Raw genomic sequence first — 17,377 nt, forward strand, 5'->3', positions numbered from 1 at the left:
GAAGCCTGTAGACACACACAGACAATACACACAGAGCACACACATACACTGCAGGGACAGAGATTCACTCTTGTTATGCAATATACATCTCTATCAATCTATTACAACCTTTAACATCTCTATCAGTCTTTACCAACCTTTAACATCTCTGTCAGTCTATTACAACCCTTAACATCTCTGTCAGTCTATTACAACCTTTAACATCTCTGTCAGTCTATTACAACCTTTAACATCTCTGTCAGTCTATTACAACCCTTAACATCTCTGTCAGTCTATTATAACCTTTAACATCTCTATCAGTCTATTACAAACTTTAACATCTCTGTCAGTCTATTACAACCTTTAACATCTCTGTCAGTCTATTACAACCTTTAACATCTCTATCAGTCTATTACAAACTTTAACATCTCTGTCAGTCTATTACAACCTTTAACATCTCTGTCAGTCTATTACAACCTTTAACATCTCTATCAGTCTATTACAAACTTTAACATCTCTGTCAGTCTATTACAACCTTTAACATCTCTGTCAGTCTATTACAACCTTTAACATCTCTATCGGTCTATTACAACCTTTAACATCTCTGTCAGTCTATTACAACCTTTAACATCTCTATCGGTCTATTACAACCTTTAACCTCTCTGTCAGTCTATTATAATCTTTAACATCTCTGTCAGTCTATTATAATCTTTAACATCTCTATCAGTCTATTACAACCTTTAACATCTCTATCAGTCTATTACAACCTTTAACATCTCTTTCAGTCTATTATAATCTTTAACATCTCTATCAGTCTATTACAACCTTTAACATCTCTGTCAGTCTATTACAACCTTTTAACATCTCTGTCAGTCTATTACAACCTTTAACATCTCTATCGGTCTATTACAACCTTTAACATCTCTGTCAGTCTATTACAACCTTTAACATCTCTATCGGTCTATTACAACCTTTAACCTCTCTGTCAGTCTATTATAATCTTTAACATCTCTGTCGGTCTATTACAACCTTTAACCTCTCTATCGGTCTATTACAACCTTTAACATCTCTATCAGTCTATTACAACCTTTAACATCTATATCGGTCTATTACAACCTTTAACATCTCTGTCAGTCTATTATAATCTTTAACATCTCTGTCAGTCTATTACAACCTTTAACATCTCTGTCAGTCTATTACAACCTTTAACATCTCTATCAGTCTATTACAACCTTTAACATCTCTATCGGTCTATTACAACCTTTAACATCTCTGTCAGTCTATTATAATCTTTAACATCTCTGTCAGTCTATTACAACCTTTAACATCTCTGTCAGTCTATTACAACCTTTAACATCTCTGTCGGTCTATTACAACCTTTAACCTCTCTATCGGTCTATTGCAACCTTTAACATCTCTATCAGTCTATTACAACCTTTAACATCTCTATCGGTCTATTACAACCTTTAACATCTCTGTCAGTCTGTTACAACCTTTAACATCTCTGTCAGTCTATTACAGCCTTTAACATCTCTATCGGTCTATTACAGCCTTTAACATCTCTATCGGTCTATTACAACCTTTAACATCTCTATCGGTCTATTACAACCTTTAACATCTCTATCAGTCTATTACAACCTTTAACATCTCTATCGGTCTATTACAACCTTTAACATCTCTGTCAGTCTATTATAATCTTTAACATCTCTGTCAGTCTATTATAATCTTTAACATCTCTGTCAGTCTATTACAACCTTTAACATCTCTGTCGGTCTATTACAACCTTTAACCTCTCTATCGGTCTATTACAACCTTTAACATCTCTATCAGTCTATTACAGCCTTTAACATCTCTATCAGTCTATTACAACCTTTAACATCTCTGTCAGTCTATTATAATCTTTAACATCTCTGTCAGTCTATTACAACCTTTAACATCTCTATCAGTCTATTACAACCTTTAACATCTCTATCAGTCTATTACAACCTTTAACATCTCTATCAGTCTATTACAACCTTTAACATCTCTGTCAGTCTATTACAACCTTTAACATCTCTATCAGTCTATTACAGCCTTTAACATCTCTATCAGTCTATTACAACCTTTAACATCTCTATCAGTCTATTACAGCCTTTAACATCTCTATCAGTCTATTACAACCTTTAACATCTCTATCAGTCTATTACAGCCTTTAACATCTCTATCAGTCTATTACAGCCTTTAACATCTCTATCGGTCTATTACAACCTTTAACATCTCTATCAGTCTATTACAACCTTTAACATCTCTATCAGTCTATTACAGCCTTTAACATCTCTATCAGTCTATTACAACCTTTAACATCTCTATCGGTCTATTACAACCTTTAACATCTCTATCAGTCTATTACAACCTTTAACATCTCTATCAGTCTATTACAAACTTTAACCTCTCTGTCAGTCTATTACAACCTTTAACATCTCTGTCAGTCTATTACAACCTTTAACATCTCTATCGGTCTATTACAACCTTTAACCTCTCTGTCAGTCTATTATAATCTTTAACATCTCTGTCGGTCTATTACAACCTTTAACCTCTCTATCGGTCTATTACAACCTTTAACATCTCTATCAGTCTATTACAACCTTTAACATCTCTATCGGTCTATTACAACCTTTAACATCTCTGTCAGTCTATTATAATCTTTAACATCTCTGTCAGTCTATTACAACCTTTAACATCTCTGTCAGTCTATTACAACCTTTAACATCTCTATCAGTCTATTACAACCTTTAACATCTCTATCAGTCTATTACAACCTTTAACATCTCTGTCAGTCTATTACAACCTTTAACATCTCTGTCAGTCTATTACAACCTTTAACATCTCTGTCAGTCTATTACAACCTTTAACATCTCTGTCTATTACAACCTTTAACATCTCTATCGGTCTATTACAACCTTTAACATCTCTATCAGTCTATTACAACCTTTAACATCTCTATCGGTCTATTACAACCTTTAACATCTCTGTCAGTCTAGTCAACCTAACATTCTGTCAGTCTATTACAGCCTTTAACATCTCTATCAGTCTATTACAACCTTTAACATCTCTATCAGTCTATTACAACCTTTAACATCTCTATCAGTCTATTACAACCTTTAACATCTCTATCAGTCTATTACAACCTTTAACATCTCTGTCAGTCTATTATAATCTTTAACATCTCTGTCAGTCTATTACAACCTTTAACATCTCTGTCGTCTATTACAACCTTTAACATCTCTATCAGTCTATTACAACCTTTAACATCTCTATCAGTCTATTACAACCTTTAACATCTCTATCAGTCTATTACAACCTTTAACATCTCTATCAGTCTATTACAAACTTTAACATCTCTGTCAGTCTATTACAACCTTTAACATCTCTGTCAGTCTATTACAGCCTTTAACATCTCTATCAGTCTATTACAACCTTTAACATCTCTGTCAGTCTATTACAACCTTTAACATCTCTATCAGTCTATTACAGCCTTTAACATCTCTATCAGTCTATTACAATTACAACTTTAACATCTCTATCAGTCTATTACAACCTTTAACATCTCTATCAGTCTATTACAACCTTTAACATCTCTATCAGTCTATTACAACCTTTAACATCTCTATCAGTCTATTACAACCTTTAACATCTCTATCGGTCTATTACAACCTTTAACATCTCTATCAGTCTATTACAACCTTTAACATCTCTATCAGTCTATTACAACCTTTAACATCTCTATCAGTCTATTACAGCCTTTAACATCTCTATCAGTCTATTACAACCTTTAACATCTCTATCGGTCTATTACAACCTTTAACATCTCTATCAGTCTATTACAACCTTTAACATCTCTATCAGTCTATTACAAACTTTAACATCTCTGTCAGTCTATTACAACCTTTAACATCTCTATCAGTCTATTACAACCTTTAACATCTCTATCAGTCTATTACAGCCTTTAACATCTCTATCAGTCTATTACAACCTTTAACATCTCTATCAGTCTATTACAACCTTTAACATCTCTGTCAGTCTATTACAGCCTTTAACATCTCTATCAGTCTATTACAACCTTTAACATCTCTATCAGTCTATTACAGCCTTTAACATCTCTATCAGTCTATTACTTTAACATCAGTCTATTACAACCTTTAACATCTCTATCGGTCTATTACAACCTTTAACATCTCTATCAGTCTATTACAACCTTTAACATCTCTGTCAGTCTATTACAACCTTTAACATCTCTGTCAGTCTATTACAGCCTTTAACATCTCTGTCAGTCTATTACAACCTTTAACATCTCTGTCAGTCTATTACAACCTTTAACATCTCTATCAGTCTATTACAACCTTTAACATCTCTATCAGTCTATTACAACCTTTAACATCTCTATCAGTCTATTACAGCTTTTAACATCTCTATCAGTCTATTACAACCTTTAACATCTCTATCGGTCTATTACAACCTTTAACATCTCTATCGGTCTATTACAACCTTTAACCTCTCTGTCAGTCTATTACAACCTTTAACATCTCTGTCAGTCTATTACAACCTTTAACATCTCTATCAGTCTATTACAACCTTTAACATCTCTATCAGTCTATTACAACCTTTAACATCTCTATCAGTCTATTACAACCTTTAACATCTCTGTCAGTCTATTACAGCCTTTAACATCTCTATCAGTCTATTACAACCTTTAACATCTCTATCAGTCTCTCTCAATGTTCTCTCTTATCATACGAAATCTGTTTGTCAATCTTATCCATACATTTGTCTATATGCTATCTATTCTCTCTCTCTCTCCCCTCCCTTCCTCCCCCCAACTCTCTGCGGCCTTGTCTGTACTTTCCTCTTAATTAAGAGTGATTGTTCAAGAGCATCAAGAGAGACATTGACCACAGGCGATACACACACACACACGCTCAGCTTCCTCTCACAATTGACTGTCCTCATTATTAAAGTGGTTGGTGTAATATGGGAGAAGAGGGTACATACCACCTAAGGCAAGGTACCAGCTACAGTTTGTAATGCCTACTTTGGTCAAATAAAATGTCACACACACATGCAGGCATGTACACACACTCACACACCACCCCGTCACACACTCTCTCACACACACACACGTATCCAGGACCCAGTGGTGTGGGGCAGGTTAATATCTCCCTCATTTGTTACAGGGCTAATACAGGGCTGAGCAGTATAGAACAGATATATAACTGTTACAGGGCTGAGCAGTATAGAACAGAGATATAACTGTTACAGGGCTGAGCAGTATAGAACAGAGATATAACTGTTACAGGGCTGAGCAGTATAGAACAGAGATATAACTGATACAGGGCTGAGCAGTATAGAACAGATATAACTGATACAGGGCTGAGCAGTATAGAACAGAGATATAACTGATACAGGGCTGAGCAGTATAGAACAGATATAACTGATACAGGGCTGAGCAGTATAGAACAGAGATATAACTGATACAGGGCTGAGCAGTATAGACAGAGATATAACTGATACAGGGCTGAGCAGTATAGAACAGAGATATAACTGATACAGGGCTGAGCAGTATAGAACAGAGATATAACTGATACAGGGCTGAGCATAGAACAGAGATATAACTGAACAGAGATAGAACTGATACAGGGCTGAGCAGTATAGAACAGAGATATAACTGAGCAGTATAGAACAGGGCTGAGCAGTATAGAACAGAGATATAACTGAGGGCTGACAGTATAGAACAGAGATATAACTGATACAGGGCTGAGCAGTATAGAACAGAGATATAACTGTTACAGGGCTGAGCAGTATAGAACAGAGATATAACTGATACAGGGCTGAGCAGTATAGAACAGAGATATAACTGATACAGGGCTGAGCAGAGATATAGAAGCAGAGATATAACTGTTAGAACAGGGCTGAGCAGTATAGAACAGAGATATAACTGTTACAGGGCTGAGCAGTATAGAACAGAGATATAACTGATACAGGGCTGAGCAGTATAGAACAGAGATATAACTGTTACAGGGCTGAGCAGTATAGACAGAGATATAACTGTTACAGGGCTGAGCAGTATAGAACAGAGATATAACTGTTACAGGGCTGAGCAGTATAGAACAGAGATATAACTGTTACAGGGCTGAGCAGTATAGAACAGAGATATAACTGATACAGGGCTGAGCAGTATAGAACAGATATAACTGATACAGGGCTGAGCAGTATAGAACAGAGATATAACTGATACAGGGCTGAGCAGTATAGAACAGATATAACTGATACAGGGCTGAGCAGTATAGAACAGAGATATAACTGATACAGGGCTGAGCAGTATAGACAGAGATATAACTGATACAGGGCTGAGCAGTATAGAACAGAGATATAACTGATACAGGGCTGAGCAGTATAGACAGAGATATAACTGATACAGGGCTGAGCAGTATAGAACAGAGATAGAACTGATACAGGGCTGAGCAGTATAGAACAGAGATATAACTGATACAGGGCTGAGCAGTATAGAACAGAGATATAACTGTTACAGGGCTGAGCAGTATAGAACAGAGATATAACTGTTACAGGGCTGAGCAGTATAGAACAGAGATATAACTGATACAGGGCTGAGCAGTATAGAAGAGAGATATAACTGATACAGGGCTGAGCAGTATAGAAGAGAGATATAACTGTTACAGGGCTGAGCAGTATAGAACAGAGATATAACTGATACAGGGCTGAGCAATATAGAACAGAGATAGAACTGATACAGGGCTGAGCAGTATAGAACAGAGATATAACTGATACAGGGCTGAGCAGTATAGAACAGAGATAGAACTGATACAGGGCTGAGCAGTATAGAACAGAGATAGAACTGATACAGGGCTGAGCAGTATAGAACAGAGATATAACTGTTACAGGGCTGAGCAATATAGAACAGAGATAGAACTGATACAGGGCTGAACAGTATAGAACAGAGATATAACTGTTACAGGGCTGAGCAGTATAGAACAGAGATATAACTGATACAGGGCTGAGCAGTATAGAACAGAGATATAACTGTTACAGGGCTGAGCAGTATAGAACAGAGATATAACTGTTACAGGGCTGAGCAGTATAGACAGAGATATAACTGTTACAGGGCTGAGCAGTATAGAACAGAGATATAACTGTTACAGGGCTGAGCAGTATAGAACAGAGATATAACTGTTACAGGGCTGAGCAGTATAGACAGAGATATAACTGTTACAGGGCTGAGCAGTATAGAACAGAGATATAACTGTTACAGGGCTGAGCAGTATAGAACAGAGATATAACTGTTACAGGGCTGAGCACTATAGAACAGAGATATAACTGTTACAGGGCTGAGCAGTATAGAACAGAGATATAACTGTTACAGGGCTGAGCAGTATAGAACAGAGATATAACTGTTACAGGGCTGAGCAGTATAGAACAGAGATATAACTGATACAGGGCTGAACAGTATAGAACAGAGATAGAACTGTTACAGGGCTGAGCAGTATAGACAGAGATATAACTGTTACAGGGCTGAACAGTATAGAACAGAGATAGAACTGATACAGGGCTGAACAGTATAGAACAGAGAACTGGGCTAGAGTCCTACACGACTTCTCTGCCTCTAATTGTGTTTCTCCCATCAGCTGTATGTAACACAGTAGCCCTCCACCAATCAATCACATTCATCTATAAAGCCCTTGGATCGCTAAATCCTTGATGGAACCATCTGTCACAACTAAGTGAGCGGTTATGTATTTACTGCCATACTTCCTTATCACAGCCTACACACACACACATACACACACACACACACACACACACACACACACACACACACACACACTTCCCCATCGCCGCCTGTTATCCTGCCTGAAGGGTATATAGCCTGTTATCCATGTCTTGATGACTCTATGAGAATACAGCTGATGTGGATATGGCCCAGTGCTGCCATCAAGTAGACAGCCGTGAAAGTCCTACTGTACGTACGAGGCGACTATCTCGGTTTTTCAATCTTGTAAGTTGAAAAAGCCCACCGGCAAGCGGCCCGGTAGTGTAGATGTGAAACACGGTAATACATTTCCATGTGAGACGGTTGTATGATGTAGTATGTCTTCATCATTCTGGTCTAGTTGTAGTATGTCTTCATCATTCTGGTCTAGTTGTAGTATGTCTTCATCATTCTGGTCTAGTTGTAGTATGTCTTCATCATTCTGCTCTAGTTGTAGTATGTCTTCATCATTCTGCTCTAGTTGTAGTATGTCTTCATCATTCTGCTCTAGTTGTAGTATGTCTTCATCATTCTGGTCTAGTTGTAGTATGTCTTCATCATTCTGCTCTAGTTGTAGTATGTCTTCATCATTCTGGTCTAGTTGTAGTATGTCTTCATCATTCTGGTCTAGTTGTAGTATGTCTTCATCATTCTGGTCTAGTTGTAGTATGTCTTCATCATTCTGGTCTAGTTGTAGTATGTCTTCATCATTCTGTCTAGTTGTAGTATGTCTTCATCATTCTGCTCTAGTTGTAGTATGTCTTCATCATTCTGGTCTAGTTGTAGTATGTCTTCATCATTCTGCTCTAGTTGTAGTATGTCTTCATCATTCTGGTCTAGTTGTAGTATGTCTTCATCATTCTGGTCTAGTTGTAGTATGTCTTCATCATTCTGGTCTAGTTGTAGTATGTCTTCATCATTCTGCTCTAGTTGTAGTATGTCTTCATCATTCTGGTCTAGTTGTAGTATGTCTTCATCATTCTGCTCTAGTTGTGTATGTCTTCATCATTCTGGTCTAGTTGTAGTATGTCTTCATCATTCTGCAGTATGTCTTCATCATTCTGGTCTAGTTGTAGTATGTCTTCATCATTCTGGTCTAGTTGTAGTATGTCTTCATCATTCTGGTCTAGTTGTCTGGAGCAGCCGTGAGATAAAGCTCAGAAGGCCGTCAGCGTTTTGATGAAAGAATCCCGTCTCCATCTTTCTGGCGACTTTCTGCCTCTCCCTCCTCCCGGGAAAAATCGGAAATTGTCCTCCCCATTTCAGACGGTCTCCCCACAACAATCGCTGCAGGAAATTGTCCTCCCCATTTCAGACGGTCTCCCCACAACAATCGCTGCAGGAAATTGGGCTTTAGGGGCGAGATACAGAAGAGGGGTGGGTGCTCTTTCCTGTGTGATCTGCTAATAACAGCCTTAGAGACGTGACCGTGGTCCTGATCTAAAGTAGTGCACTATAAATGACACTAGAATGCCATTTGGGGCGCACTCCAGGAGTGTTGTTGCAGTGTTGTTGTCTCTGTAGTGGTGTTGTCTCTGCAGTGTTGTTGTCTCTGCAGTGTTGTTGTCTGCCATTGCTACTCTGTATCTGTGATGAAGGTATTGTGTGTGGAGAGTCAGAGAAAAATAACATGCTATCATTACCTTTCAAACCAATATGCAGTGTGTGTGTGTGTGTGTGTGTGTGTGTGCGTGTGAGTGTATGCGTGTGTGCGTGTGCGTGCGTGCTTGTGAACTCGAGACACACTTAACACATTCTTGGAATCCAGTTGGCTTTGTATGAATGTGTCAGTGTATTTCTGTATGTGTGTGGTGTCTAGGAAGAGGGTTATTGTGGTCTGAATTTTGCAGGAACTCAAGTTGTAAATGTGTGATAGCCATGACTAGCTAGTCAAATGGCCACGGTCTCCAAGTTGTTATGTTATGCCAGACATACATAACAATCTAGTGAACACAGACGCAATGATGACACGGTTATTGACTGACAAACCAAGTATTCACCCAGGCAAACCAACTGTCACAATGTCCCATTAACACTTTCTATGTCAGTATGATTTCTACTTGCAAAACCTGTATGTTCTGTTGCCATAGTTTCATTTTGTGTTGTTTGTTTGTTTGTTAGTCTTATTGTTTATGGGCGGTTTAATTTTTTTCTTTAGGTTCTCCCATGCCATCCTCTCTACCCAGCCCATCAGTTACTGACCATTCACACTCGCAACCACCATCACCCAATCTCCATGACAACCAGAGCTCGTTGCTAAGTAGCGCCAGCGCCCATCCAGCGGTCCATGAGTCGGACGAGGACGAGGAAGAGTACACAGCCACGCTGTACTTACCTGTAACGCAGGTCACAGCTCACAGCCACCACGGCCTCGCCTGTAATGGTAAGGCACAACGTCCCTACAATGTTCCCACAACCTTCTCTCCCTTGACTGCACAACGTTCCCACAACCTCCTCTCCCTTGACTGCACAACGTTCCCACAACCTTCTCTCCCATGACTGCACAATGTTCCCACAACCTTCTCTCTTTTTAGTATATAATGTCCTCAAAATGTCATGTAATGGTAAGGCACAACGTCCCCACAACGTTCCCACAACCTTCTCTCCCTTTACTGCACCACCTTCCCACAACCTTCTTTCTTTAGTATATAATGTTCTCAAAATGTCCTGTAATGGTAAGGCACAACGTCCCTACAATGTTCTCACAACATTCTCTATCTGCGCTCTATACCGTTCCCACAATGTGCACAACATCCTCACAATGTTCCCTCTCTTTATTGCACAACATTCCCATAATGTTCCCTCTCTTTACTGCACAAAGTTCCCTCTCTTTACTGAACAACGTTCCCTCTCATTACTGCACAACGTTCCCTCTCTTTACTGAACAACGTTCCCTCTCATTACTGCACAACGTTCCCTCTCTTTACTGAACAACGTTCCCTCTCATTACTGCACAATATTCCCTCTCTTTAATGCACAACATTCCCTCTCTTTACTGCACAAGCTTTCCACAACGTTCCCTCTTTTTACTGCACAACGTTCCCTCTCTTTACTGCGCAATATTCCCATAATGTTCCCTCTTTACTGCACAACGTTCCCTCTCTTTACTGCACAACATTCCCTCTCTTTACTGCACAATATTCCCATAATGTTCCCTCTCTTTACTGCACAACGTTCCCTCTCTTTACTGCACAATATTCCCATAATGTTCCCTCTCTTTACTGCACAACGTTCCCTCTCTTTACTGCACAATATTCCCATAACGTTCCCTCTCTTTACTGCACAACGTTCCCTCTCTTTACTGCACAATATTCCCATAACGTTCCCTCTCTTTACTGCACAACGTTCCCTCTCTTTACTGCACAATATTCCCATAATGTTCCCTCTCTTTACTGCACAACGTTCCCTCTATTTACTGCACAATATTCCCATAATGTTCCCTCTCTTTACTGCACAACGTTCCCTCTCTTTACTGCACAACATTCCCTCTCTTTACTGCACAATATTCCCATAATGTTCCCTCTCTTTACTGCACAACGTTCCCTCTCTTTACTGCACAATATTCACATAATGTTCCCTCTCTTTACTGCACAACGTTCCCTCTCTTTACTGCACAATATTCCCATAACGTTCCCTCTCTTTACTGCACAACGTTCCCTCTCTTTACTGCACAATATTCCCATAATGTTCCCTCTCTTTACTGCACAACGTTCCCTCTCTTTACTGCACAACATTCCCTCAACGTTCCCTCTCTTTACTGTATAATGTTCTCGCAACATCTTGTAATGGTGAGGCACAGCATTGTTGCTACGTTCTCTCTATTTACTAACACAACAGTTACTCTCTTTGCTGACAACAGAACGTTTCTCTATTCTCAATGTGTGCTTATGGAAATGCCCGGAACTTCCAGCTCTTTCTAGTTAGTCTGATTGATAGCCAGACAGACTCTTATAGAGAAGTTAAATATAGTTCATTTTCCCATTCTAACTAGTCTATATGTCCTGTTTCCCTGTCATGTGGTTGAAACCTCTGTTTGAACTGTGTGTCTGTTGTTATAGCATTGCTGTCTGTTATGATCATTGTTTGACATGTGTTGTAGATTTAGTCTGGTAATTGCTGACCCAATGCAGTTGGGGTTAAAGTTGAAATGAAGGTTTAAGTGCATCTCAAGTACACAGAGAGTACTAGTTTATCCTAATGTGACATTAGAGCCATTCAGAGCAGAGGTCAGTAGCCAGACTGTGGATAGGAGACGGGAGGCTCTGTTAATAGGCCCGTTGGCTGTGACTGCATCTCCTTGTCATAGAGACAGGACTATACTATGACAAGGCACTTCTCACCCCAACACGGCCCAGTTTCGGCCTGCCTCTCTCTCTCCCGTTGTCTGAGAGAAAGACTTGCGCACATGCACACAGACACACACACACACACACAAAAACAAGCACAGACACTCAGACAGACAGACAACTCATCCACCCACCCTCACTCCCAGTTCCCTGCCTCCTGTCATTCAGTGCTGTTTGGCCTTCATATCCCAAAATGAATTAGGGCTTCTCTGTGCAGCCTCAGTGCTCCCAGTCTGACTGCATCAGTGTCAGGAAGAGAGAGGGACGGAGAGGAGAGGTCCTAACCTGTAGTGGCTGTCACTACCGGACATCGGGCCTCCGCTGGATCTGCACTGTGAATCTAGAGGAGACTGGACAGAGAATAGAGCGAGACGCTGGCTTTTTGAGGAGTGCTCAATTAAAGCTGTTTATACACTTATGAATGGGCTTAATAAACAGTTAAAAACGGTCTTGTTTATAAGCCATTTATAGGCAGAACTTCAAATAGATTTGAACATATTTATCTGTAGAAGATTACATTTTGTCATGTTTATCTGTAGAAGAGTCCATTTTGTCATGTTTATCTGTAGAAGAGTCCATTTTGTCATGTTTATCTGTAGAAGAGTCCATTTTGTCATGTTTATCTGTAGAAGAGTCCATTTTGTCATGTTTATCTGTAGAAGAGTCCATTTTGTCATGTTTACCTGTAGAAGAGTCCATTTTGTCATGTTTATCTGTAGAATAGTCCATTTCGTCATGTTTATCTGTAGAAGAGTCTATTTTGTCATGTTTATCTGTAGAAGAGTCCATTTTGTCATGTTTATCTGTAGAAGAGTCCATTTGTCATGTTTATTTGTAGAATAGTCCATTTTGTCATGTTTATCTGTAGAAGAGTCCATTTTATCATGTTTATCTGTAGAAGAGTCCATTTTGTCATGTTTATCTGTAGAAGAGTCCATTTTATCATGTTTATCTGTAGAAGAGTCCATTTTGTCATGTTTATCTGTAGAAGAGTCCATTTTGTCATGTTTATCTTTAGAAGAGTCCATTTGTCATGTTTATCTGTAGAAGAGTCCATTTGTCATGTTTATCTGTAGAAGAGTCCATTTTGTCATGTTTATCTGTAGAAGAGTCCATTTTGTCATGTTTATCTGTAGAAGAGTCCTGTTCTCATACGTATTTACTTAACGTTTTGTCTTTGATGGCTCAGTTTATTGACTTGAGCTACGAGGTTAATTATGAAGCTTCCTCTCATCATAATCCCCAATAGACAGCTGTCAAACACACACACACACACACACACACACACACACACACACACACAAAGCTAACCACACCATCCCCTCTAAATTCATCGTATGTTAATTACCGACGGAGGACACAGCCATATCCACGGCATTCATGACCGTTAAAATCTAATCAGAGCCAGTCGAACATAAGGAAGTGAGATCTTCTATGATCCATGTCCCCTCAGAGCTTCTCCTCTCCCCTCTCGGACCTTTCATATAGAGTGGTTTAACCATCTGATAGTCATCTGGACCTACAGCAGAGTAGCAGAGCAGTCTAGACCCCAGCACGCACACACACACACACACACACACACACAATACTTCCAACCCCAGACGCCCAAGCCTTCAGAAGACAACCAGAGACGCCATCCCCATTCCCCATTGACAGCTAGAGACTGACTGAAAGGCTGAAAGTAAAGCTTCATGAGGGAAAAAATACTTTGTCGCCACTTTACGTTTTTTAAGTAGGCAATTTTCGTAGGCGCGCGCCTCAATCGATGTCTAAGCGGAAGACGTTTTAACGAGACACCATACCTGGGGGGAGAAAGACGCCATGAGGACTTTTAGCTCTGGGAGCCATCGTCGACAGGGATAATGAGAGCGAGAGAGTGGGGAAGAGAAAGATGGAGACAGAGAGAGAGACAGAGAGGAAGAGAGAGACAGAGAGTTGGTCCCCGTGTCTTCATGTCAATCTTCCATAATCATCTCCTCTTCTCAGTGACTGGGATCACTTAGTAAAGCAAACAGGCTCGCCGGCGCCCAGGTCCAGTCCACTCTGCTCCTCCTCTGAGACCTGTCCTGAAACTGGATGAGCGGAGAGAGGGAGAGGAAATTATAGAGAGACAAAGGCAGAGAGAGTTAGGGTCAGCTTGGAAGACTCTACAATCTCCAGCCACCTATACTAAATACTTGGTGGGCCAGAAAAGGAGAGATTAAGCGTTTGCAGGGAGAGAAAGGGTCAGTCTACAGTCTCAGTCTTCTTATACTGAGAGAAAGGGTCAGTCTACAGTCTCAGTCCTCTCACACCGAGAGAAATGGTCAGTCTACAGTCTCAGGCCTCTCATACAGAGACAAATGGTCAGTCTACAGTCTCAGTCCTCTCATACAGAGAAAAAGGGTCAGTCTACAGTCTCAGGCCTCTCATACAGAGAGCATGGGTCAGTCTACAGTCTCAGGCCTCTCATACAGAGAGAATGGGTCAGTCTACAGTCTCAGTCCTCTCATACAGAGAGAATGGGTCAGTCTACAGTCTCAGTCCTCTCATACAGAGAGAAAGGGTCAGTCTACAGTCTTAGTCTTCTAATACAGAGAGAAAGGGTCAGTCTACAGTCTCAGTCCTCTCATACAGAGAGAATGGGTCAGTCTACGGTCTTAGTCTTCTCATACAGAGAGAAAGGGTCAGTCTACAGTCTCAGTCCTCTCATACAGAGAGAAAGGGTCAGTCTACAGCCTCAGTCTTCTCATACAGAGAGAAAGGGTCAGTATACAGTCTCAGTCCTCTCATACAGAGAGAAAGGGTCAGTCTACAGTCTCAGTCCTCTCATACAGAGAGAAAGGTTCAGTCTACAGTCTCAGTCTTCTCATACATTGACTGAAAAACCTTGGCCAAACTATCTTTTGCACAAAAAAATGTGCTCCTTTCACTGTAATTGATCGAAGAGTAGATGCTATTTGAGAAACTATTGAGACAAAGCCATTGACAGATGGGCTTGAATAGAAGCACAGGCAGGACAATCAGAGAGAATGAACAGAATGCTGGAGACTCAGAGACAGCAAAGGGTGAAGAACTACTACGAAAACAGAAAAACAGAGAGCTCTGTGCACAGAGTACTGAGTGTGAATGAATAGAGAGAAAGGGAGCGAGAGAGGGAGGGAGGGAGAGAGTTGAGAGAGGGTCAGCGTGAAGACTCCGGTCTCCCATACTGAAGAGAAGGGGGCGAAAGAACGGATGAAACAGGGTATGAAGGAGGCTTGTGAGGGGCTGGAGAGGAGGGCTGTTTGTGCTAATGGGCAGCCGGAAGGTCACAGTGGGCGACCCATTTACACAGGCCCCAGGTCTCTCCCTCTCCTTCACACCGCTAGCCTCATTCTTATACAGCACCACAACAACCCTCAAGTGTTCTCGTCTGTGAAGCTGAAGAGGAGAGAATAAGTACTTTTCTGGTGCGTTTCCATCGAGACTTACCCTCACACCAGGGTTATACCAGGGTTTAATGTTACTCATCGTTACTCTTTGTGTATTTATTATGACTTGTATTAATCCCTGTTTTACTTTTCTGTTATTTCTCAAGAACAATTATCTCTGCATTGTTGGGAAGGGCCTGTGAGTAAGCACTTCGCTGTTAGCCTACAGCCGTTGTTTACGAAGCCTGTGACAAGGTGAAGGAAAAGCGCGCAGGTCGTCTTACCTAGAGTGTCTTTTTGTGTGTCAACCTTTCTTTCACAATAGTATGTGCGAGATAGAAGCGTCACGCCTCGCAACGAGGCCAGAGAGCAAAGCGTCAACATGCGGCTTCTCCTCTCTCCTGAGTGAAACCTTTGCTTAGACCAACCTCTCTGTCGCCCGGCAAAATGCACTCTATTGACTCGCTTCTTCTTCCCCCTCAACCCCACTTCACCTCTTTTAAGAGAAGGCAGAAAAGAAAGAAAGAAAGATAATGTGATTATCCTTTTTGTCTGGGTTTGCCCTCCTCTGACCTTATTGTCGATGACGCGTTAAAGGACTCAGTGGAGGTCACCAGTTCACGCTCACACCTCCTGCAACAGACCGGTACAGGCCCTGACCTTCTCTTCCTCTCTAGCTCTCTCTTTTTCTCAATCTCTTTCTCTCTTCACTGTTGATCGCCATTGTCAGATGTCTCTCTCCCTGTCTCTCCCCCCTTCCCTCCCTCTCTCCCTATTTCCCCTTCACTGTTGATGGCTATTGTCAGGTGCAGTAGGCATGAAAGTAGCAATTTTACAGCCCAGGATTTCCAATAACATTTACCAGAGGCCCCCAGAACTAACACACGCGTGGCTGACTGGCTCTGCACCGTCCCACAGAAGACGCTGCAGCCTGTCTTGTCTGTCTTTCCTATTCCCTCTCTTTCTGTCCATCTCGGTCTCAGTCTCTCTCTCCTTGTCCGAGGTCTGTCGCTCTTTCCTTCTCTTTCTCCATTTCTCTTTTTCTCTCTCTTTATCTGCCTCGCTCTCTCTCTCTGTCTTGTGTTAGGAGTGTCAATCACTCGGAAGATAGGCGAAATAGATTCCATCCCCTCTTGTCTCTCTCCTCTTGTCTCTCTCCTCTTGTCTCGGTACGGGGTGTGTAAGGGCAAGGGTGTCTGCTTCAGTGCCTTCTGTAAAGTCAAAAGCCGATAGTAATGAAAAACACGCTGCGGTGTCTGCCTGCCTGGCTGGCTGCCTGTCTGTCTGCCTGCATGGCTGCCTGTCTGTCTGCCTGCCTGGCTGCCTTCCCCAAGTCAAAGGACCCCTCCATGTGAAATGGCACACAGAGTAGAAGGTCAAACATTGACTGTGCAGGCTCAGAATGTAACCCATGTCACCAAAATAGATGCCGTAGTCACACAATACCTGAGGAGAGGTGTGTGTGTGGTGTGTGTGTGTGTGTGTGTGTGTGCATGAATATTCACGATAAGGTTTCTTACATTCATTATAGCTCAGTGTTACAACCTTTCCATGGTTGTTCTGTTTATACACGGCAGCCGCTATGATTCATGTGTTTGTGGGAGTTTTCAGTGTCAGTAGCTTCAAGTGGAGATCTGTGCATGTTTCCTTGGAAGCATTTGACAGTCATAACCCTGTTGTTTGGGCCTGGCAGAGCGGCAAAGGAACATCTATTTTCTATGTAACTGTCATGGACGCCTCCACACACGCACACGCACGCACACACACACACACACACACACACCTCTCCCCTGTCCCTGCACAGTGTGAATGTAAATCCAAATAGAGGGTCAAACAGAGCAGTGCCCAACAACAGTACA

General features: G+C 41.1%; 1 protein-coding gene across 2 annotated transcripts in view; it reads left to right on the forward strand.

Annotated features, from left to right (window-relative positions):
• The window catches only part of LOC115146713 (teneurin-3), a 339,724-nt gene that overhangs the window by 136,957 nt on the left and 185,390 nt on the right, over nt 1-17,377 (forward strand). For both annotated transcript variants that reach the window (XM_065003929.1, XM_065003930.1), the window contains one exon: nt 9,939-10,163. In XM_065003929.1, coding sequence (XP_064860001.1) covers nt 9,939-10,163 — 225 coding nt within the window. The remainder of the gene's footprint in view (nt 1-9,938; nt 10,164-17,377) is intronic.

The sequence above is a fragment of the Oncorhynchus nerka genome, linkage group LG18, assembly GCF_034236695.1.
Source record: "Oncorhynchus nerka isolate Pitt River linkage group LG18, Oner_Uvic_2.0, whole genome shotgun sequence".
NCBI lineage: Eukaryota > Metazoa > Chordata > Actinopteri > Salmoniformes > Salmonidae > Oncorhynchus > Oncorhynchus nerka.